The sequence below is a fragment of the Gastrolobium bilobum genome, unplaced genomic scaffold (assembly GCF_033153095.1).
Source record: "Gastrolobium bilobum isolate Gb01-03AN ecotype WA unplaced genomic scaffold, APGP_CSIRO_Gbil_v1 utg500, whole genome shotgun sequence".
In the NCBI taxonomy this organism is placed as follows: Eukaryota; Viridiplantae; Streptophyta; class Magnoliopsida; order Fabales; family Fabaceae; genus Gastrolobium; species Gastrolobium bilobum.
Window position 1 is genome coordinate 1,738,927 of NW_026896335.1, and position 22,985 is coordinate 1,761,911.

Genomic DNA, 22,985 nt, shown 5'->3' on the forward strand with positions numbered 1-22,985 from the left:
TCAAAGCGTTTTAGTAGCATTTTATTTTTGTTTAGCTAATAAGTGCATATTTCTTTTATATAACCACGTGGCTATTCCATTAAGAATTTGTTGATCAAGTTGTTTTGGGAAAATTGTCATTTTATATATTATAAGTGTGTGAAAATAAATCAGACTAAGTTAAAGCTGTAATTTATCTTGAAATAAATCATGTACGCTCAAAGGTTCAACTCTAATCTCTGCTCTAAGAATTAAACAATGAATTATTTGAGTCATCGTTAGCAATATTATTCACGGGTCCTAAAAAATTGGATTGTCCAATCTGAAATGCAATGAAAAAGCATAACATAATTAAACTTAATTACAAATGCCGTGGTGGCTTTATTTCATAAGTTATTAATTATAAAGAGAACGAAAGCCGCACCATTGTTCCACTCTAAAAGAGTGAAGGCGGACAGGACAAATAACAAACGTGACCTTATTTACAAGCGTAGCCATCGAATGACACAAACGACAAATTACTAAAACAAAAAGCACATTAATATTCACAAACTCAACACCTTCTCATCTTACATTTTCAAATATGAAAATTGAAGATGGGAGCGACCACAATATATACGACTCAATCGGCCACCACTTTTGATTAAGGAAAAAACACAGAGTCAGCAGATCAACGCCTACCGGGCTCAATGCCTACCGTCTTCAATGTCTCAGCGGTTCGAGGACTGCAACAAATTAAGCACCTTCAATATTAGTCTTAATTCATAAATAAAAGTATTATTTATGCGATTCTAATAAGTATAAATTAACTATGATATATGATAAACATTGTCCACAATAAGTGTCGCATGAACTTAATTAATTACCGGGTAAAAGGATTAGGATGGACAGGGTCGTGGAGTGTGGCTTTGTTTTCTTGAATATGAGAGACTTTCCTGAAGAAGGAGCCATTGATGAATTTGTTGGCGGAGTTGATGGTGCGATCGGGATCATACACCTCTGGCATGGATTCTCTTCTTTTCTTGTTGACATGAACGGTTGGAGAGCGCGTCAGTTGTTGAAATGCAGTGTGTGTTCCAATTGCCAAAGCTACACCTACCATTCCGCACACAATATACACTGGTGCAAGCTCTGCCTTAAGAGTGCTCATCCTATCATCATCATCATCAATTAATTAATTACATATCAATATCAAATTAATCAAATTAATTGGAATATATATATATATATAGGATCACAAACAAATTAAGGTACATAATATAGTTTAGAGCCAATTTGTGTGTGTTTTTGGCTACATTAATACACACCTAGAGGTGGAATGAGCATCGTGATGAGCAGCATCTATGACTGGGGACATGGGCTTCAATTTTGGAATGGTGGAGGTCGCAAATGATCGCCTTCCAGCTCCTCCCAACTGAGTCAGCGTCAATTGCCAATTTTTCTGCATTGTGCCAACACCAATTATATATGATTCCAATCACACTCATTTTAACCAAAAAAGAGAGTAGGTAAGGTAATGTTATAAAGGAAATAATTTCTACAAACTTTATATTTTGTATAAAATTAATCCATGAATATATTTTGTTTTGTGCAAGAATTAATACGGTTAATTATTATCTGAAAAAACTGTATGAAAATGATAATCGACATTTTAAAAATAAAATAAAAAAATTGGCTAAGGCATTGATTTACCGCAGCCCTGAAAGCCATTACTTGTTGTAGATGAAATCAAATGAAAGAGAGACACAAACGATATTGAAGGTATTAATGGGCAGAATCCATTTATATAGAGTTGAGTAACGGAGGGGCCTTCGGAACTAACCACATTCACATGGCTATCATCCCGCTCTCCTGATTGAAGTCTTAGGACACGTGGTGGGATAGAATAAGGGCAATATTTGTGACCACAAGAGATAACCTTCCCAAAACCACACTTTTCAATTCTATTTACGAAGGTTATCTCTTGTAAGATCAAATATTGTCCTTATTAGGATAATCCACAAAGTTCCCAAAACCACAAAGTTGGAATTGCTATTAGGATAATCCAAACGGCTAAAGATGCGGTTAAACCGTTAACCACTGGGTAAATATATATGTTGTAAGATCAAATCCCTTAAATCCAGCTTTATAGAGTGGGTATGACTTTGAATCCTTCAACCTCAACTGATCGTTGCAAATCCTGAAAACCTTTTACGTGGGTAAAATAAAAAACTTAAATGAAAAAAAGAAATAAACAAGTTTAAATTTATTTAAGTTAATTGCAGATCTGGTCCCTTATACTCACGACTTCACTTTATGTATATTAAAACTTTTTGTTTTTCACTTACTGATAAAAGTATATAAAAAATTGATATGTATTGACGATCATATATATAGAGATAGCGGAGCTCATTATTCTCACGGTACTTATCATTTTTGGTTATTTATTTTTGTATCTAATAATTTACATAATTAAAAAATAAAATTATTAAATATCAGTAAGATCAATAACTAAGAATGAAATATATGAAAAAAGTTTCTATTATTCGAAGAACCTTGGGGTAACTTCTAGACAGAAAAAGAAGAATTATGTCTTGTGGCATAAACATTATCTATGGAACGTTATTTGCGGCCAGGGCACCCCGATTTCATGGAACAGCACCATTTTTGTTTTGTTGAATTCTATTTCAAAATTAGTATTGTGGATGTTTTTTTTTAATTTGAAACTATTCTTGTTCAACCTCGCCCGCTTACCTTATTTGGAGTACGGCTTCAAAAATTATCCTTTATTGAAATAACGGGTGTATTGAACTTCGCTACTGGAGAGAGGATGAGACTAATTCCTTTCTCGAGAAGAAAGGTACGTTCTCTAATCTCTAAAAATTTTCCAAAAAATTGTTTGAAGCAACTCAAGCAAACCGTTGGGAACTCAATTTCCAAATGAGCTATCCATTACGGTTATTGTGGGAAAAATTTGTAGTGGTCCTGACTCCATGTACTCTTTCCATTGAGAGATTGACACTTGTATAAAAAAAAAACTTTACTCTCTTCTCTTCTGATTAGTTGTCACATTTTTATTGGCTTTGCACCACTTAAAATTTGATGGTTCAGAGCACCAAAACTCTTCTTGTTATTGTGGATGTTTTTTTAATGAGATCTATTTATTTCATGTTGCATCACATAATTATCTCATGTAAGAGACAAGACAGTGGAATCCATTATTTTTTCAAAAAAAAAGATAAAAAAAATCATGAACCCTACTATTTTATGAGATAATTATCTCATTATTTCTTTTTTTTAATTGATAGGTGAAAATAGTTGACTTGACCCCGTAGTTGTTCTCTCCGAAACCCTAATATCCCTTTTTATTTGTTACTTGATGTGGATGAAAGACAAGGTTCTTGAAACTTGCGATTGGCAAAAAGTAAAAGTCAATAATACAATCCACTAAGATAAAAGTCAATAATACAGTAAAGAGGAAAATGGCAGAGCTCAGAACTAAAGAAATAAAGAGTGTACAATGTGATTACAATTTACAATGAAACAGTTCTCTGTGGACTATATATTGTTTTGCGTGAATGTGTGAACCCCATTTTTTATTCGAGTTTTTTCCTTTTCTATCTGTCACGTTGCTAATGAAATTTCTGGGATAACATGTTTCCTTTTACATTTCATTTTCTTATTCGTTTTGGAATTCAATAGTGTTTTTTTTTAATCAAAGAAGTATCTTTAACAGTCCAAAGTACAAGTATTTAAGTTGTCCATTCTTTGTTTACACAACGTTGTATTTTATGCCTCCAATTCAATTCATGTTCAGCTATATAAAGGTTCATTTAAGGACTTTTTTATTTTATTTAGAGTAACATGACAATGGGACATTGTGTCAGGTTTTGAATGTCACGCTTCTTCCCCTTTTGCAATTTTTTGATTATATGGGCCGGATAAGATTGGGGCCTATTTATAAAAATTTCTGCTGTTGGAGTGGGCCATATGATGCATAATGGTTCTGTTTGTCATAATCATCAACCACTCGAGGCTTAGATAAAACAAACTTGAAACTTGACTTTATAATAGAGAAATGGACTAGAGTCGTAAATGTTCCGGAATAACTCTTTACTAGAGTCGTACATGTGTTAATTTTTCTGGATATGGGCCTAATTGTTCAATCAAAAGTTCAGCCCAACATCAAAATTAAATTTAGCAACAAAATGAGAAAGAAATAAATAAATAAAAAAACATAGCAAACATATTTTTTCTTATCAGCGAAAACTGGAACATATTGATATGAAAATATGATTAAGTTCAGTCAGAAACAGAAATAAATTCTAAATGTAAGAATGTATAAACTAGTAATATCCTTTATTTCTTCTTGGTATATAATAATATTCTTTAGTATAGTCCGTTTATGATTACGAAACTTTATCTGCAGAATATCATCGTTTATCACGTTCACGATCTCGTAGATTCTGAAAACCACTTGCTTATGGAGTTAACGTCCTTTGAAATTTTCATAGCTTTCCAAAATTAAATAATAACCTTCCGTACTAATAAGAAAAAATCTAAAAACAAAATTACCGTGCAATGTACTTCGTTTTCCAAATATATCTTTTGGAGACACGTTGTATCATAAGGTTTCATGATCAAAACTCAAATTATCCATACAAATATGCATGTTGTTACTCTTATCATATATATTTATTCATTTTCATATATTAATTTAGAGTTTATTTTTTGAATTAATATATATTTCTTTAAAAAATGACATGCGTCATTTTGAAAAAAAAAATTTATTTTTATTTTTAAAAAAATAATTGTGTACATTTTTTTTTAGTTTGATGTTTGTCATTTTAAATGACATAAGTTACGTCAAGAGAAAGATAGACACAAAGAATAAAAATCATGGGAGAAAAAATGAGTAAATTTTTTTTTAATTTAAATTTTAAATAAAATATTTTTATTTTGTGTTTATCTTTCCCTTAAAATAACATAATTTTATGTCATTTAAAATGACAAATATTTTCCCCTTTTTTTAATAAATTTTTTTAATTTTAACAACCAGAACACATTATTTACTTTTAAAATTTGTTTGAATCAATTATATATCATTTGGTAATTTTAAATATTTTTATAAATTCAAAATACTTATACAAAAAAAAAAAATTGTTAATATTTTACAAAAGTAATGGAGGAGCTATCATTTAGAGCTATCATTTTTCAACATGAAAACTCAAATTCAAATCACTAATATTATCAAACATTAAGAGCTCTACTAACTGAAGCAAATTAGGGCGGGTTAACGTTTGAGACAAAATTACCAATAAATAAATAGATTGTGTTTTCATGATCGAGCTAATTAGGGGTGGTAACGGGTCGAGCCGAGTTTTGGTATTAAAAGGTTAAGCTTGTGTTTAAATGTGTCAGCTGATCAAGCCTGTTACCAGTTATGAATATAATTATTGGGCTATGACCTGATTTATTTACAAAAAATAAAAGCCTAGTTTAGACTGTTTAAAAAAAAATAAAGTAACAAAAATTTATCCAAACAGAATATACAATCAACAGCATTAGTAATTCCACAAATATTCATAAATTCAATGTATATCCAAACAACATAATATAGAACATAATAATTGAAAAAATTTGTTTAATCAATAAAATGGATGAAATGAATTGAGGAGAGAGAAAAGACTCTTACAAGTAGTATAAAAATATAAAAAAAAATAAAAATTAATATACTAGGTCAACCTGAGAGACTCTAAGGCTGAGCTTTTAAATTGGAGTCTGAGACTTTTTTATTAAACGAGCTTTTATATAAGTCCAAGTCTGATCTTAATAACCAATTTTAGACATGTAACTCAGGCCTTCACGAGTCAAGCCAAAGGTCCCTGATTCATTTGTCAGCCTTGCAGCTAATAAACTCTGAATGGTATTGAAATCTTCTTACATGATAAGATAATATTAAATCACACGTTAGAGAATTTATTTCCCTAGTAAAATTTATTAAATTATTACACAACGTTTGTTATGCAAACGAATAAAAAAAATAAAGGAAGAAATTTTGCCTTATTTGATTTATACTTATTCGATTTATATTCTTAAAAATAGTTTTCTAGTTTTTAAAATAAAATAAAGAAACTTTGGAAAGCGTAATTTTGTAAAATTAACTTCCAAAATCAATTTTATAATTATGAGGTTTTATAAAATTATTTTGTTTAAATAAATTTTTTTCTTCTTCTACTTTTAAAATTATTTTTTAAATTTATATTCAAAACATTTTTTAAAATAAAAAACAAAAGCACATTAAACATACCCTTTCTTTTTGTTGTAGGATTAGAGAAAAAAAAAAATCAAAGAAAAATCTAGTCATCGTGAAACTAAACGACAGGGATATCCAAGAAAAAATAAGAAAGAAACAAGGATGAATGATTGGTCACGCATCAAAGACAAAGACAATTGTATTGAGGTAATCGATGAAGCAATTAAATTAGCCATTGACAAAATCAAATACAGACAATAGGTTATATATAATCCCATAGAATATGCGTTGCGGACTCCGTGATTGCGCCAGCATTCTTGACATTTTTTAGTATCTAACTCTCCGTATATGTTTAGTCATTTGCCGTTGTACTTTATCTTAATATGCTACGTTTAAACCGTACTTATAAAATAGACGTTTGACATTATATTAAAAAATTATTTTAATTACCAAAAATATAAATTATTTTAATTATGGAATGCAACAGGAGTTCTAAGTATATATTAGAAAGCATTTATGTAGGGAAGTTGCTTGAGAGACGATTAATTTCACATTGAATTTAAGAAAAACCTCCTTAGGATAACACACATGTATATATATATATATATAGGTTCGCTTTTTCTACAGAAAAGGGAAGTAGCGAGATTACGATTCCTTCGTGGGAAATCAACGAAGGCAGTCGCTCCAGCAACTTTAGTACTTAGTGAAGGCCCTAGCCCTTAGCCCGGTTCTTCTCCGGCTCCACCAGCAGCCTTTCTCAGCTGCTATGGTTCCCTTCCCGCAATGCGAATCTCTATCTCTTTGCGGCTACGGCCTATTCTAATAGGACCAGATCCATCAACAAACCTAGGTCCAATATTTGCTTGTACGAGCTAGCCATCAACAGACGGACATCAATGTAAATAACTTATTTACAATAAGTTCAAAACGACGTCGTTTTGAGACGAAAATCAAGGTATTTTTGTAATTATAATTTATTTCAGGGTTATAATAGTCTTTTTAATTATAATTTTTTAATTTTTCAACCCAAAATAACGTCATTTTGAGTGCGAATGTAGATAACTTATCTACATTTCCTTTAGAAACATTAAAGCCTATATATATATATATATTTATTTATTTATGAGGCACCTGTACAAGTTTTAAATAGAGATGTAATTTTATGTTTATAAAAATGGTTTATGTTTTAATTGGGATAATTTTTTCGTAAAGCTAAAATTAGTTTATATCATATCTTTTGGTGAGTATTAAAAAATTATTAAAAATATTTTTAGAATACTATATAATTTGAGTCATATTTAATGTTGTTAAATTTCAAAAATTATATTCGCCAAGGACTATAAACAAAGTAAAATTCAACGTACAGGAGAACCAATTTTAAAAGGTATACCATATTAAATGAGTTACAGGATGACGATATAGTTATTGTTTTTGTTTTTGTTTTTTTGGTAAATTGATATTGTTATTGTTATTTACATTAGAGTGAGGTTCAATGAATTAAGTATTAATTGAATTAATGAGAGGAAAAGAAAGAAAGCATGAAATGAAAGAAAAAAAATAAAATCATTAAGGCCGTGATCGACTGGCAGATATTATTTCAATTTATTCCCTGATTTCGAGCTCAAATTTTTAGTATGTAATAATATTATATATTTATTATTAGAAAGTTGAATAATTAATAAATCGACAGAGAAATTAAAACAAAAAAGTAACAAGTTAAATAAAACTAGTTACTTGATTAATCTCATTTGGTCCTTCAAGTTAGTAAGGTGGAGCGCATGCAATACTCATGGCCTGTTTGGTGTGATGTATAAGGCCTGATAGTATAAGCTTATATTATACGTTATGACATTTTCAGTTGTTTGGTGTGACCATCGTATAGTATAAGCTTATACAGCAGGACCCATTTATACATCAAAATGATGTATAACTTAATTCTGCCTAGGAGTGGTGGATTAGGCCTGATAAATGGTTGATGTATTAATATAGATTACAAGTACAATTCTCAAGAACTAATATATCATTTTAATATTTTTATATTAAAATAATTTTTTTTAATATATTAATTTTTAAAATATTGGAGGATATTATCTTATACAATATCATACCAAACGCTGGATAGTATTAAAATTTAATCAGGTCTTATACTATCAGACCTTATCCTATACTATGCACCAAACATACCCTTGTAACAAGCCCAAACCTTAAGCAGCTAGCTCAAGCAAAGTCTGGCGTCCAATGCAAAGTAAGAGCATTGAAGGAACCGATATGATACAGTCCCTAGCCATCAAAGAGAGTCCAATGACCTTGGGTGATGACTGATAACGTAGATAAGGGAAGCAATTTTTACGTTTAGGGTCATTGTGCTGATGAGTCTTATCTTTTCTGGTTTAATGTTCACCAGGTTTCCTGGTGTGTTGCTAAGCTAATTGATGCCAATTTTGCCTCTTGTCCCTTGCATCGGCTATAGATTTAGTTTATAAAATCCTTTATTTTCTATTGCAAGTTACGAAGTACGAATTTTTGGAGAAGATAGAGATCAGTAAAGTTTTGGAATCAGATGATATTCATGCTAAAGTATGGCAATGTTTAAGGATGTGAGAATAAATTGATTGACAAATCTTTTCAATATAATTGTTAAATTAATAAGATGTATTATGTATAGATAAAATATATGTTTGTGCCCATTTAAATAATAAGGGAGATATTGGAAATTGTTCTAACTCTATGGCATTAAATTTAAGAGTCAAACTATGAAGTTTCAAGAGAGAGTTATTGAGTATTGCTTAAGAAAAGAAATCAAAATTTCTATAAATCAATTAACTCTATTTTCTTGATACGACAATTATTTGAAACAAAAATGACATATTTTGGAAAATAAATTATTCAAATACCATGTTTTAGAATATTTTTTTTGCCAAAATGTCAAGTTTCAGGACTTGTTGTCAATCCCAACGGGTTTGCAAGGACGCGTTGTAAAAATTAATGGATCCAGGACCTGTTGTTTTTTACAATGGGTCCTTGTCCGGGCAACACGTGGCAAAATAGACCTGCGTGAAATGACAATTGGTCTTTTTTACAAAAAAAATTCTAAAACGTGACATTTGGATATTTTATTTTCCAAAATGTGTCATTTTGGTTCTTGTCCAAGAAATGAAGAACTTGAATATGATATTTATAGATCTCAAAAAAAAAAAGTATGATAAGGTTTCAAGAAAAATTCTATCGTGGGTTCTTGAGAACAAAAAAATATTATCAAAATATATAGACAATTGGTGTACACCAAACCTCTATATTGAGTCCTTATCTTTCCCTCTAGTTTTGAATGAACTAATAAAAGGTGTCCAAAATGAAGTGTCATGGTGTTTACTTTATAGATAATATTATGCTTATTGATGAGATTAAGGTTGGTATTAACAGCTAACTAAAATTTTGGAGAAGCATATTGAAATTTAAAGGATTCACGCTAAGTCAAAGTAAGACTGAGTATATGAAATGGGTTTGCTCCGGAAAGAAATGGAGATCAAGAATTCGTGCATTTGTTTGAATACAGGAACATAAAAAATATGTTTTTAGATATTTGGAATCTATTTGCAAAAACATGGAAAGATTTTTGGGGATGTAAATCACATAATCAAAGCAGATTGGATGAAATAACACAGTAGATCAAAGTCAACAATAAAGTTTGTAATGTTATACAAAGCTAAATGTTGACTAGTATATAGGTAACATGATAATAAAATGGGAGTAGCAAAATGATCTATGTTAAGGTAGATTTGTGGACTTACAAGGATGGATAGAATAAGAAATAAAGATATTAAATGAAAGATAATAATATTGGTATCGATGACTGAAAATGTTAGAGAATATAGATTAAGGTGATCTGAGCACATATGCTCTGGTAAGAATAAAAGTTTTATTACCAAGAGCTTGACATAAAGAGAGAAAAAGATCCATCAAAATTTACTTAGGAAAAATTAATAAAACAATAATTAAAGGAGTACGATATAAATTAACAAATAATATATTTTAGAACAGATTGGAGGAAACTTATTAACATTTTGGAAGGCTGAACATGTTTTTCTTCTACGTTACAAGTGATTTATTTTAGTCATTTTTCTACATATTTATATTTATTTCTTCCTTTACCTATCTATTATTTTCCTATCTAAATTCTTCACTCTTTTTTCTTTGTTATTTATTTGTTTATTTTTTTTCTCATCTATTTTTCTTGTTTTATTATTTATTTATTTATTTATTTTCTACGGTTATTATTATTATTTTATTAATTTTTCTTGTTATTTATTTAGATTTATTGTCCACCGATCCCAATTAATTTAAAACAAAATTATAAATGATATTAATATTGTTTATTATTATTTTTTAACTTTTCTTAAAAAAGATTTCACCATCACATTTTTAGTCACATTAACGTATAATTCCGTAACAAAGCAACTTACCTTGTGAAAGGGAGCGGTTTAAAGCACGTTTGGATATGTTTTGAGGGTAGAAAAGTGATTTTATATGATTTTGTCATACACTAAAATTAAGTTTGCTTTTAAAAATACGTTTCACTAAAAGTGAAAAACTATTACGTTTTTATTTTTGGAAACAAAATATTACTTTATTACTGGTCAAGATTTTCATATTAAATTTTATTATAAATTTACCTTAAAACATTAAAAATTCTCCAAAACAAATCATTAGAAAGTGATTTATGTATTGCTTGGTTTAAAAAAGATGGTGGAGAGCGGAGTGAAATATATGTTTATATCATATAAAGAGTTATATACTTAATGCAGGAAATTGTGTTTTAATAAAAAAATCTTCAATTTAATGTAATTGTTAAATTATTTTTTCCTCAATTTGAAGGTGTCTTTTATATTAAAGAAATCAAAGAATATTAAAAAGTTTCTATTTTTAAATAGAATTTTGTTTTGCTGTAATTAAATTGGATATATAATATATGTTATACTATTATTTACATTTATATGGTTTATTTTCTTCCATTTTTTGAGCGTATCCCATTTATTGTAATTAATTTTAGGGTTTGCTTTTTTTGCCATTAGATAACTTATCTACAGTGAGTGTCGTTTTGAGACGAAAATCAAATTATTTTTGTAATTATAATTTATTTTAGAGTTATAATAGTCTTTTTTATTATAATTTTTTAATTTTTCAACTCAAAACAACGTCGTTTTAAGAGCGAAGATAGATAACTTATCTACATTCACTTTAGAAACATTAAACTCTTTAATTTTACAAAACGACATAAATTATTTTTGACCAACAATTTGTCTTGTAAACAAAACAATGTGCTATATAGATTTGTCCTTGTTTAGTGTTTTGGGTACAAGCACATTTCTGTTACCCCAAGATTTACGATAACAACCACAAAAAGTATATGAGGATTAGGATTCACAGGGAAGAAAGGACCTGTCCTTTCCCACCGAAAAACAAGAAAACATAAAATACTTGTCGTCAAGAAACAAACGGTGTATTTAATATCAAAGATCCTAGTGTGCATATATATACACACGTGTATTACCAGAACTGAAACAAGGTAATGTTATTAACTTATTATTTGCGTTTCGCTTCATAGTTCATACACACAGTGACATAACACACCCTAAAGTTTCCTTCGTTCGATCTATTTTGAACTCTCTCTCTCTCTCTCCCCCTACATTTTAGGGAACACCCGCGTTTCATTTTGTGACCCTCTTCGCTGGTTTTTTCATTTTTGGGGTTGTTTAGTTGCTGTTTATGCTTTGTTTTGTCGTGGTTTTGCCCTTCAAAATCGCTCCTTTACCAATTCCAGGAATTTTTTTTTTAAAAAGCTAATAGCTTTACCATCTAAAACCCATCTTCATTTGAGCGATGTGTTGTTCGATTCGGTCTTCTTGGCGTCTCAAAGTTCATGATGACAACATCTGGAATGCTCACTTTGTCTCTTCCATCCAAAGTCAAAGCCTTTGATTCCTAGAAAAGCTATAAGGTACCCATCCTTCACCCACCGACCCTTTTATTTTTTGGGGCCTTAAAAAAAGTCAATTTTTTGGTCTATGGATTCTGTTCCTCTCTCTTATATAGCGTGATTCTTAATCTGTTTTGGTTGTGTGGTGGGGTCTTTTTGGGTTTTCATTTTTCGCTTGATGCTTCTGCTTGGCGTTACGTGTTTCCTGCTTTCGAGGTTTTGTGCTTCGGCAGATACTTTTTTTTTTCTTATTTAAAAAAAATTGATTTTTCTGGATCATTGGTCTTGGTCGTGCAATAGTGCGAATTGGGTCCTTTTCTGATAGCTTTACTTTTCTTTATTCTGGTACTATTTTTTCAAATTAAGATAGATAGTCAATAAAACAAATGGTTGGCGATGAGAAAATTCTGGGTTTCAATCATGATAAGTCTATTTTTTAGGCTGGATATATAGAAGGGAAGTTTTTATATATATTATATATACATATATCTCAATCTTTTTTCTTTTTCTTTTTTTTTAAAAAAAAAATATATATTTTATAATCATTCGGGTTGTACAAATTCGTTTTTGGAATTTGAAGTTGTCAGTGTTGAAGATGGATTTGGAAGGTGAGAGTGTTAGGACGCCAAAGATGGATTTGGAAGCAGAAGGAACACTGAATTTAAAAATGAAGGGTGCTGGAAACCAGAGCAGTAAAGATATGATTTTCAGAGCTGATAAAATTGATCTCAAGAGTTTGGACGCACAGCTTGAAAAGCACTTGAGCAGGGTTTGGTCGAGAGGCATGGAGCCAAAAGGGCCTAAAGAAGAGTGGGAGATTGATTTGGCCAAATTGGATTTACGGTATGTTGTTGCTCATGGGACATTTGGTACTGTCTACAGGGGCACATATGATACCCTAGACGTTGCAGGTATTTGCACTTAATTTTTTTTTATTTTTTTTGTGCTATTTTATTCGAGGAGGATATGCTTACAACCTAGTAAATCTAACTCTTATAATTTATCAAGAATTAATAATTAATTAATGAATATAATCCAATAAATTATAATTTATATATTGACATTAATTCTTAAGATTTGGTATAAGAAATCCCAAAAAGTATATTCTCCCTATTTTATTGAGGGCGGTTATCTTTAAATACTGAAACGTTCTGCATTCTTTCTAGTTTCTACCATTAAGTCGGCAGCTTAAAGGTTTTTTTTTTTTTTTTTTTGTTTAATCGGTTATATAGGCTCTGCTATAATATTATTATTTAAATCTTTGGCTTTGTTTGATGATAATTGTAAGAGGACATGACATCAGCGTAGTGTTGGGAATAATTAATCATTTATGATGCCCCTTTCTTATGATTTCAGTTAAAAATGTTCTGACTTCTGACAATTTTCTTTCTTTTTTTTTTATTGAAAAAGAAATTTAATCAGAGAGAGAAGGGATGTTTTGCCAAATATCTTTCTCTATGCCAGTATCTGTTAATCTAATGAATAATGACACGTCTACTTTTTAAGTAATGAAGTGGAATGGTGGCATGATGTGCTGGAAAGCCTTTTGCTGGGTGGCTGCAAATATCTTACTTGCTAATAATACTAAAGCTTATAGAGTTTTTAGAAAAAGTGGATTTATTTAGATTTGATCAAACAAAAATATTCACTTTATCTCAAAACTATATTTTTGTGGATGCTTTCATTTTTTGCTGAGAAAAGGCAAAAGTGTATGAATGGTACGGTGAATATGGCAGTATATGTACTAGTACTATTTTCCTTTTGGTTTGGGTCTGTAAAAGTAGTGCAGAATGAAGATAATTTTTATAACTAGTGTATTGTCATCTTGAATTTTATAGTGAAAGTGTTGGACTGGGGTGAGGAGGGTGCCGCCACTGCTGCTGAAACTCATGCTTTACGGGCATCTTTTAGGCAGGAGGTTGCTGTCTGGCACAAACTTGACCATCCAAATGTCACAAAAGTAAAAGTTCAATAGTCTTCAATCTCATTTAAATTAATCACTGCTACTTGATACTTAAACAACATAGTTGATGAAAGAAGTGGCTGCTACAGATAGCACACTTTGTTAGTAATGACTTTTTTGAAACTTTGCTCTGTTATCTTCAGCATGCTTAGTTTTCTGTTCTTACTTCCTTTTTAAGAGAGGATATGAATTAAGTTCATGGTTCAGTGAACTTTTCAGGCTAGTAATTGTTTTGTATTTATTTCTGCAACAGTTTGTTGGAGCTTCAATGGGCACTTCAAATCTTAAGATTCCCTCAAAAAACCCTTCGAATGGTGATGAAGATTCCCTTCCTGCCAGGGCGTGTTGTGTTATTGTTGAGTTTCTTCCAGGTGGGACACTGAAACAATACTTGATTAAAAATAGGCGGAAGAAACTTGCTTATAAGGTTGTGATTCAGCTGGCTTTGGACCTCTCAAGAGGGTGCGTCCCATTTTTTTCTTATCTCTACAATTAGAAACTGTAAATCTTTTACTGAAATAAAATATATGTTTTCCCCAATCTGCAGGCTTAGCTATCTACATTCGAAGAAGATTGTCCATCGAGATGTTAAAACAGAGAATATGTTGCTTGATACTAGTCGGAATCTGAAAATAGCTGATTTTGGAGTTGCTCGTGTTGAAGCTATGAATCCATGTGACATGACTGGTGAAACTGGAACCCTTGGATATATGGCTCCTGAGGTATTATTGTTTTTTTTTGGAAAAATAATAATATCATATGAGGCTGGCTGTTTGCATGGGATTGCCTCAAATTTGTAATATTTTTTTTTCTAATGATTTAGTTATAAGTTACTCGCGTGATGCTCGGGCATACACTTAAATGTGTTCATTGTTATGTGTTGATTGTTAGACAAGCACTTCAAATGACTTATAGCTTTAATCTTGGCATTGTACTGTTTGTAGGTTTTGGATGGTAAGCCTTACAACAGGAGATGTGATGTCTATAGCTTTGGCATTTGCTTGTGGGAAATTTATTGCTGTGATATGCCTTATCCTGATCTAAGCTTTGCTGATGTGTCGCATGCAGTTGTTCGTCAGGTCAGTTCATATGATGAACTATTTATGGGGACATTCTACCATAGCATGTTTGCCTAATATGATATGGATTTCATATTGCTTGTATTCTCTTGAACAGAATTTACGACCAGAAATTCCGAGGTGTTGTCCAAGTGCCTTGGCAAATATCATGAGGAAATGCTGGGATGGCAATCCAAACAAGCGTCCTGAAATGGACGAGGTGGTGAGAATGCTAGAAGCACTTGATACCAGCAAAGGTGGTGGAATGATACCTGAAGATCAGGCTTCAGGTTGCTTTTGTTTTGCTGCAACCCGTGGTCCCTGATTCTTGAATCCTTAATCATTATCTTATGTTTTCAAGAGAGATAGAGGTGAAGCACTGTAACTGGCAATTGGTATTTTATGATTTTGCCAGTTCAACGTTCTTTCCTCATGTAGGAGAGAATGATTGTTGAAAAGAATGGAAGGGAATTGTTTTTTATTACTTTTTTTGACTGAAGGAGTGAATTCATTGCTTCTTAGATATTGTATTTAGTACTGAAAACTGGTTTCAACTGTGCATCAAAAAAAGGTTATTATAATCTCCAATCAAAATTTCCCTTGCTACCTAGAGTAATATTATTATTCTGTAGACTTGGTTTACTCAAGTTGTTTGTCTGTGTTTATGTGAGGCACTCAATCTGACAAGGTTTGTTTTTGTGAGGGACTAGGTGATTTCTGATTGAGAAAAGCCTAACAATTTTTATAAAAAAAACGTGATACATGTTAAAGTTGTGCTACTAGTACTGATAATTTGAATGCAGTCATTTTGACATGTTTGATTGTCCTCAAAGTGAGGTGTGGAAATGGTAATGTTTGTTTGGTAATGGAATAAGATTTGAGATTTGAAAATGATAAATGTTTGTTTAGTAACGGTATTAGAGAGAGACCGAAAAAAGGGAGAGGGGAGAAGAATGAAAAAATGCAGCGGCTATAACACTTATTGATCTAGGTGTGGACACGTGGCAACAGGTTTATGGTCACCTAAGTTGCTTCATAGTGTAGCGAGACTATGTGGCAGACAACGTATCAAATTCGTTATACTGCATAGCATGTTATGTGTCAGCTTGGCATGTTACGTGTCTGACACGTGTCAAACTCGCTATACTGTATATCATGTTATGTGTCAGCTTTTTTTGACACGTGACCATACATGCTGTGCTGCATAGCATATTATGTGTAAGTAGTTCAGCAATCCAGCATTTTTGGTATGATAATTTCACCACTCCTAAAAATAATTAATTAACAAGTCAAAAATAATTTAAATTAATAAAGGTAAATTAAAATAAATTAATAAACAGACATAAATTAAATTTAATTCATTAACACTCCTAAATTAAATTAAATTTCTTAACAGTTCAAGATAATTTTAATTTAACGTAAACTAAATTAAATGAAATTAATTAACATTCCTAAAAATAATTATTTAATAGCACTAAAATAATTTAAATTAAACTAAATTAATTAACATACATAAATTAAATTTAATTCATTAGTTCAAAAAAATTTAACTTAACATAAGCTAAATTAATTTACTTTTATTAATTTAAATTATTTTAGAACTGTTAATTAATTATTTTTAGTAGTGGTGAATTTATTAGACCAAAAATGCTGGATTGCTGGGCTACTTACATATAATATGCCATGCAGCATAGCATGCATGGTCACGTGTCAAAAAAGCTTACATGTAACGTTATACAACATAGCGAGTTTGACACGTGTCAGACACATAACACGTCAAGCTGACACATAACATGCTATGCAGTAATGCATCATAACGAATTTGATATGCTGTCTGCCACGTAATCTCGCTGCACTATGTAGCGGTTTACGTGGCCATAAACCTACTGTGATGTATCTAGTGGCGTAGCCACATTGTAACATGGTATTGTTTCAAAAAAAATTTACTTATTACATATAATTATATATAGGGTGTGTTTGGTACAGGAGAAATTTTTTGGTGATCGGGAATCATGATTAATGGGAATTCAGTAGAAATTGAGTTTACTTGGAATCTTACGAAAGATGTGTTTGGTTCGCCAAAATATTACCGGGAATATTGGGTAAAAATTAATGATTCCATATTTGGTTTAGAACGAAATATGACTTGGAATATGAGGTTATTTTACAAAAATAACCCCAAACTATTTTTACTTTTGTAATTGATAGATTGGGTCTAGATTTTTACGTGTATTGGGGTATTTTTGTCTCAAAATTTATTGTTGTGATTTCCCTTTACTTGGTATTCTGATTGGTATTCCGAATTACCATATTATTTTTGGTAATCTGAATAGTGACTTTTCTTTATAAATCAAATTACCGGTAATCCTTGGATATCCGAGAATCGTAATTTATTCCTTCTACCAAACGTGGTAATTACATTTACCAAAGAAGGATTACCGGTAATCCTCTCCAAAAACTTGAACCAAACACCCCCATATAGTTAATTATAATTTGGCCATGGATAAAATTATAATTTGGCAGTACCTAAATAAATATAGCAAAATTATAATATTTTTATCTTTTTCCTCATTTTTTTAACTACTCATTTGTCATTATATATATATATACCAATATCTCCTTAGGACAATGCTTGATTCATTACGTATTATACTGTTGAAGAAAAGTGAAATTCTTATATTTGGAATGCTTACCAGAAAGGTTAGTGTCTTTTCATATATTTGTTTTAATATATAATCATTGGTAATTGTTCGTTTGAATTTTCAGTGTTATGTGGTATTATTTAGTAAATAATTTGGATAAATATGGTAGAATTTATAGTAAATTTTGTTTCTAATAAATTTGTGTAATTAAGATAAATATTTTGATAATTTGATATGTTAAATTTTTTGCCATTAGCTAAATTATTTTCCTGCCTCCGCCACTACACATACCCAACTTTCAACATCACTAGATAGTTTTTGAAAAGAATTTTTTTTTTAATATTATAACTATATATTCCCTAAAATATAGTTATAACTACTAAAAAACACAGCTGCAATCATTTTTTCTTAAAAATAAGTGTAACATTAATCTTATATTACATGAGAGTAGTTCTCTCATGCTATAGAGAGAGTTTAAGTGGGATCCACCATTAAAAAGAAAAAGAAAAAAAATGAAAGGTTACGATTTTTAAAATGAGATAATTATATCTCATGTAAAATGAGAATAGTATTTTCCTAAAAATAATTAGGAAATGTTAGATTGAAGGGGAAAAGATTACTTAGAGCGTGGATATGTTTTTTATTTTCCAAATTTTTTAATTATATTGTCCTTTTCATTATTCATTCATTGAATCATTAGGCATTGAGCTTCACAGTGAAACTGAAACCCCTCTTTTCCATATTCAAAGAAACCCTAAAATGCTCTCAAAGTTCCGAATCCTGAACCGCTTCACGCATCGTCTGCATCCAAGAATCACCACCTTCAATGGTTCGCATCGCTTCATTTACTGCAACCCACTTTGCACATTGGTAAAGTCGCAAACAACCCCCGAATCACCTGAACTTCCTGATTGGGTCAAGTTCTCCGACGACCCAACCCCTCCAAATGCAGACTCAGACGATGACTTCGTTATCCCTTCACTTGCCCATTGGGTCGATGCCCATATGCTTGGTGACAAGCCCAAACTCGTGAGGCAAACTTTCAAGGGAAACAAGCACTGTGATGATGTTGAAGAAATCAGCACTGTTCTAAAGGAACGGCACTCTTCTCCCGAGGAAGTTGCTCAATCACTTGACGGACGTGGTTTTCAGGTATCGAACAGTTTGGTTGAGCAGATTCTGAAGAGGTTCAACAATGATTGGATCCCAGCTTTCGGGTTTTTCAAATGGGCAAAAGCTCAAACAGGTTATGAGCATTCTCCTGAACTGTACAACTTGATGGTTGACATCTTGGGGAAATCCAAGAATTTTGATCTTGTGTGGGAATTGGTGGAGGAAATGTCACAGCTTGAAGGGTATTTGACGTTGCATACAATGGTTACGGTGATGAGGAGGCTTGCAAAGACCCGCAAGTATCAAGATGCTGTAGAAGCATTTCGCAGAATGGGAAAGTTTGGTGTCAAGAAGGACACCGCAGCATTGAATGCGCTCATGGACGCTTTAATGAAAGGAAATAGTGTTGAACTTGCCCACAATGTTCTTTTGGAATTCAAGAGTTGTGTTCAGTTGAATTCTCATTCTTTCAATATTTTGATGCATGGGTGGTGCAAAGTTAGAAACTTTGACCAGGCCCGGAAAGCAATGGAGGACATGAAGGAACATGGGTTTGACCCAGATGTTTTTTCATATAATAATTTCATTGAAGCATATTGCCATGACAAAGATTTCCGCAAGGTGGATCAAGTTTTGGAGGAGATGAGGGGCAATGGATGTCCCCCCAATGCTGTGACTTACACTATTCTGATGCTTGCTCTAGGGAAGGCAGGGCAGCTAAGTGAAGCTGTGGAGGTTTATGACAAAATGAAGAGTGATGGTTGTGTACCTGACACTCCATTTTATAGTTCAATGCTATTCATTCTTGGCAAAGCTGGTAGGCTAAAGGATGCCTGCCATGTGTTCGAGGATATGCCCAAGCAAGGGGTTGTGCGAGATGCGATGACATACAATACTATGATTTCTATTGCTTGTGCACACTCACGGGAAGAGACTGCTCTTAGGTTGCTTAAGGAAATGGAAGACGGTCCATTCAAGCTGGAGCTTGAGACGTATCATCCATTGCTCAAGATGTGCTGCAAAAAGAAGAGAATGAAGGTGCTCAAGTTTTTGTTGGATCACATGTTCAAAAACGATTTAAGCCTTGATTTGGGAACTTATTCGCTTTTGGTACATGGTCTGTGTAGAAGCGGAAAACTTGAGCATGCTTGCTCATTCTTTGAGGAAATGGTCATGCAGGGATTCACTCCAAATAACAGCACAATCACGCTATTGGTGGGAAAGCTCGAGTCCAAGAGCATGTTAAAAGAGAAAGAGCATGTTGAGAAATTGATGGCAAGCGTCTCACCGAAACAAAATATTTAGTGGTTTTGGTATAGGATATTTCAGCAAAATCTGCTAGTGATTGGTCCCTCATTTCATCCCATGCCATGAAAGAAAATAGAAATTTCCTTAACTCTTTACATGTATCAGTCCGTTTCTTTCTAAATAACCTGGAATCTGCAATAACATTAATTTTATTTGTTCATTTAACAGACTCGGTGTCCATGCGTGATTTGTGAAGACGAGTGTGTAGTTCTTATTTTACACAAATTGCAGTGAATGCAAAATTGTGAACATTGAAAGTAGGCTGTTGAATATTCAGGTAATATTCAGGTCAAACCTGAGGAGCATTACTTCTTAACAGGAAGATGGTAGGTTTAACGTGGAAGGAAAGCTGATTTAAGTTTTTGTTTCAAACAAAAACCAGACGAATGATTTTGGGTTGACCATACTTGGATTATATCATAGTAGTTAATTGCGCCGCAATAGCTTCGTGAGCCGAGTTGTATGGGCGTTGCAGTGCCTTGCCGCAAGAAATTGCGCCACATCGCACCGGAACACGATAGAGGCCATTGCAATCGCATTTGCGGTCAAATAACGGTCATATTACTATCATAAGGAAAAATGTTAATTTTGTCCTAAATTTAAATATGTAACAAAATTTTTAAGATTTTTTAATCGATTTGCGTCTCTCTCTGTTACTCCTGCTATTTCTGCCTTTAAAAAATATTTCTTTTTGTCATATCTATTTCGTTATTTTCGCAACTGCAATCTACTATAGCATTTTTCGGGGTTGGCCGCGACATGCTGTAATCTGCATTTTTTCACAAGTGCGGTGTGTTTGGCCTGCATGAGAAGTAAGAATTGAAGGCTTCAGTAATTGTTTTATCATGGACAAAGGTGATGATTTCTTGCAAATTTCAACTTGTCTATTTAGTTTTTGATCTGGATAAATATTATACAAATACAAGGCCCAGAATTAAAGCCTTCATAATGAAGCAAAGCCTTAGTCCAAGAAGGCTGCAAGCTCCATAATATTAAAAGCACCATGACAGACAACAAACTCCACAAGCTGCTATCTCATCTATAACAGCAAGCTCCATGACAGCCATCAAGCTGCATAATATTAATGACCTTATATCATCAAGCTCCTCAACATTAAACATGACAGCTCTATTACTTTGCCTCCAAGACAAAGCAAACCTGATCACTAAGTAACATCTTCCCAAGCTGCTCATCTCTCCACTATAATACATGTATCAACACTAAGGTACATCATCTTCTCCTACATAATTAAACCTGCTTGAACCATAACTGACTTGAGTGTCGGAGTGCTTGCAGGTACACCCCACATCTCATTCCATAGAAAACCCATGGGTTAAAGCTGCTCCAAACTCCAAACTGCAAGATGCTCTGACCCAAGGAGGTTCCAAGCCTTTGTGTAGCCGAAGATCACATGATCGGCCTAGTTGTAAAGATCTGTTCCGATCAGTTTTCAATTTTATCTTATATTACTGTGCAACTTGAAAGGATAAAGTTCTGGATGGCATGTTAATGCACACTTTTCTCTTTTCTACATCTTTCAAAATATTAGATGTTTGGGATGAAGGGCATGCAATTTTTCTTTTCCGTTAATATATATGCTTGTGCACATGCTTGTTGATAATTTGGAAGTTAGTCACCCCAATCCACATTAAGTATACTAGCAGTGACATTTATTATGTAATCTCTTCGCACTCCTATTGTATCCGATCTTTGTGTTAATTGATTATGGCGTTGGGTCAATTTTCAGGTTTCTAGACAGAATAGTCAATTCGTTGGAGGAAAAGACGCATCATGAAGTCAGGTTGAAAGAGGGGTTGAAGGACTTGGCTACTAAACGTATGGAACTGCATAATTCTTTATCTTCATCATGGCCAAAGCAAGTGAGTTCTACTTTTGTGTGCTTGTTCTTTTCCGAGGGAGAGTATTCATTGTGTTCAACTAATTTCATGCATTATAGTCTCTAATAGTCTAATATAAGATCTCAAAGTTGTCTGACAAACCTCACCTTTTCCCCCCTTCGTTCCTATTGTTTTAGCCCTAGATTTGTCCGAACTATCACTAGATACACTTTCTCTTGGTAAATAGTAACAAGTTCATAATGCTATTTCGTGTTGAATGAATTGCAGGATGCGGTTCTGGCAAAAACAAAAGAGCTGAAAAAACTATGAGGGTACACTTTCATCCATGTTTGATGGAAGACCAGTTAATATAATTGGGGAGATCAACACTCTTTTGACTAGTGGTCTTGGAGCATGAAGAAAAGTAGCTTCTGATGAAAATGATGAAGTCTTTAGGTGGATAGTGGCTATCTGAAGAATGAGGTGTTTTATGGGGGTAGGGCTTTTTCTTTTCTTTTTGTTCTTAGTTTTTACATTACCTGTTCGTTTTTTTTTACAAAATGGCTTCATTACTCATCACTTAAGAGTGGTTGCATGGCAGCTGATAAGCATTATGCATTGAATTATTAATGCTGTTTAGCTTTTTCTTGCTTAATCTTAAACATAATATTGTATCATCTGATCTAATTTGATTTGTTTTTTGGGTGGTGGTTCTCATGACTACTTTATGCAGTAAGGAGCAGAACATGCACAGATTTTGGCACCCTCTGGCCTCTACTCAATAGCAGATGAGAATCACAAAAACCTCTCCCAATGCAAGTCCCATTACATCAAACATGTGGAGTTCTTTACTGTTGAAACAAAATAAGAAAGTT

At 32.3% G+C, this 22,985-nt stretch overlaps 3 protein-coding genes and 1 long non-coding RNA gene across 5 annotated transcripts; 3 read left to right on the forward strand and 1 right to left on the reverse strand.

The window, feature by feature from the left end:
* Positions 1-330: 330 nt before the first annotated feature.
* Positions 331-1,752, reverse strand: LOC133299175 (uncharacterized). The gene is made up of 4 exons (XM_061498617.1): positions 1,672-1,752; positions 1,287-1,420; positions 846-1,130; positions 331-704 (listed from the first exon to the last, which is right to left on the reverse strand). The coding sequence occupies exons 1-4, from the start codon at positions 1,687-1,689 to the stop codon at positions 650-652; spliced, it is 492 nt and encodes a 163-aa protein (XP_061354601.1). The 5' UTR covers positions 1,690-1,752; the 3' UTR covers positions 331-649.
* Positions 1,753-11,599: 9,847 nt separating this feature from the next.
* On the forward strand, positions 11,600-15,806 carry LOC133299041 (serine/threonine-protein kinase STY13-like). Of its 2 annotated transcripts, none has more exons than XM_061498443.1 (7): positions 11,600-11,777; positions 12,769-13,099; positions 14,027-14,148; positions 14,405-14,613; positions 14,699-14,873; positions 15,096-15,230; positions 15,328-15,806. In XM_061498443.1, the coding sequence occupies exons 2-7, from the start codon at positions 12,784-12,786 to the stop codon at positions 15,532-15,534; spliced, it is 1,164 nt and encodes a 387-aa protein (XP_061354427.1). In that variant the 5' UTR covers positions 11,600-11,777; positions 12,769-12,783; the 3' UTR covers positions 15,535-15,806. The 2 variants fall into 2 exon arrangements, with proteins under 2 accessions (XP_061354427.1, XP_061354426.1); XM_061498442.1 differs by lacking the exon at positions 11,600-11,777 and adding an exon at positions 11,817-12,209.
* Positions 15,807-17,837: 2,031 nt separating this feature from the next.
* On the forward strand, positions 17,838-20,604 carry LOC133299216 (pentatricopeptide repeat-containing protein At3g22670, mitochondrial). The gene is made up of 2 exons (XM_061498653.1): positions 17,838-17,853; positions 18,552-20,604. Exons 1-2 carry the CDS (start codon positions 17,838-17,840, stop codon positions 20,267-20,269), a joined length of 1,734 nt encoding a protein of 577 aa, XP_061354637.1. The 3' UTR covers positions 20,270-20,604.
* Positions 20,605-21,603: 999 nt separating this feature from the next.
* LOC133299016 (uncharacterized) lies at positions 21,604-22,564 on the forward strand. Its single transcript, XR_009749881.1, has 3 exons — positions 21,604-21,698; positions 22,020-22,152; positions 22,399-22,564. It is a non-coding gene; the product is annotated as an uncharacterized LOC133299016 (long non-coding RNA).
* Positions 22,565-22,985: the final 421 nt, after the last annotated feature.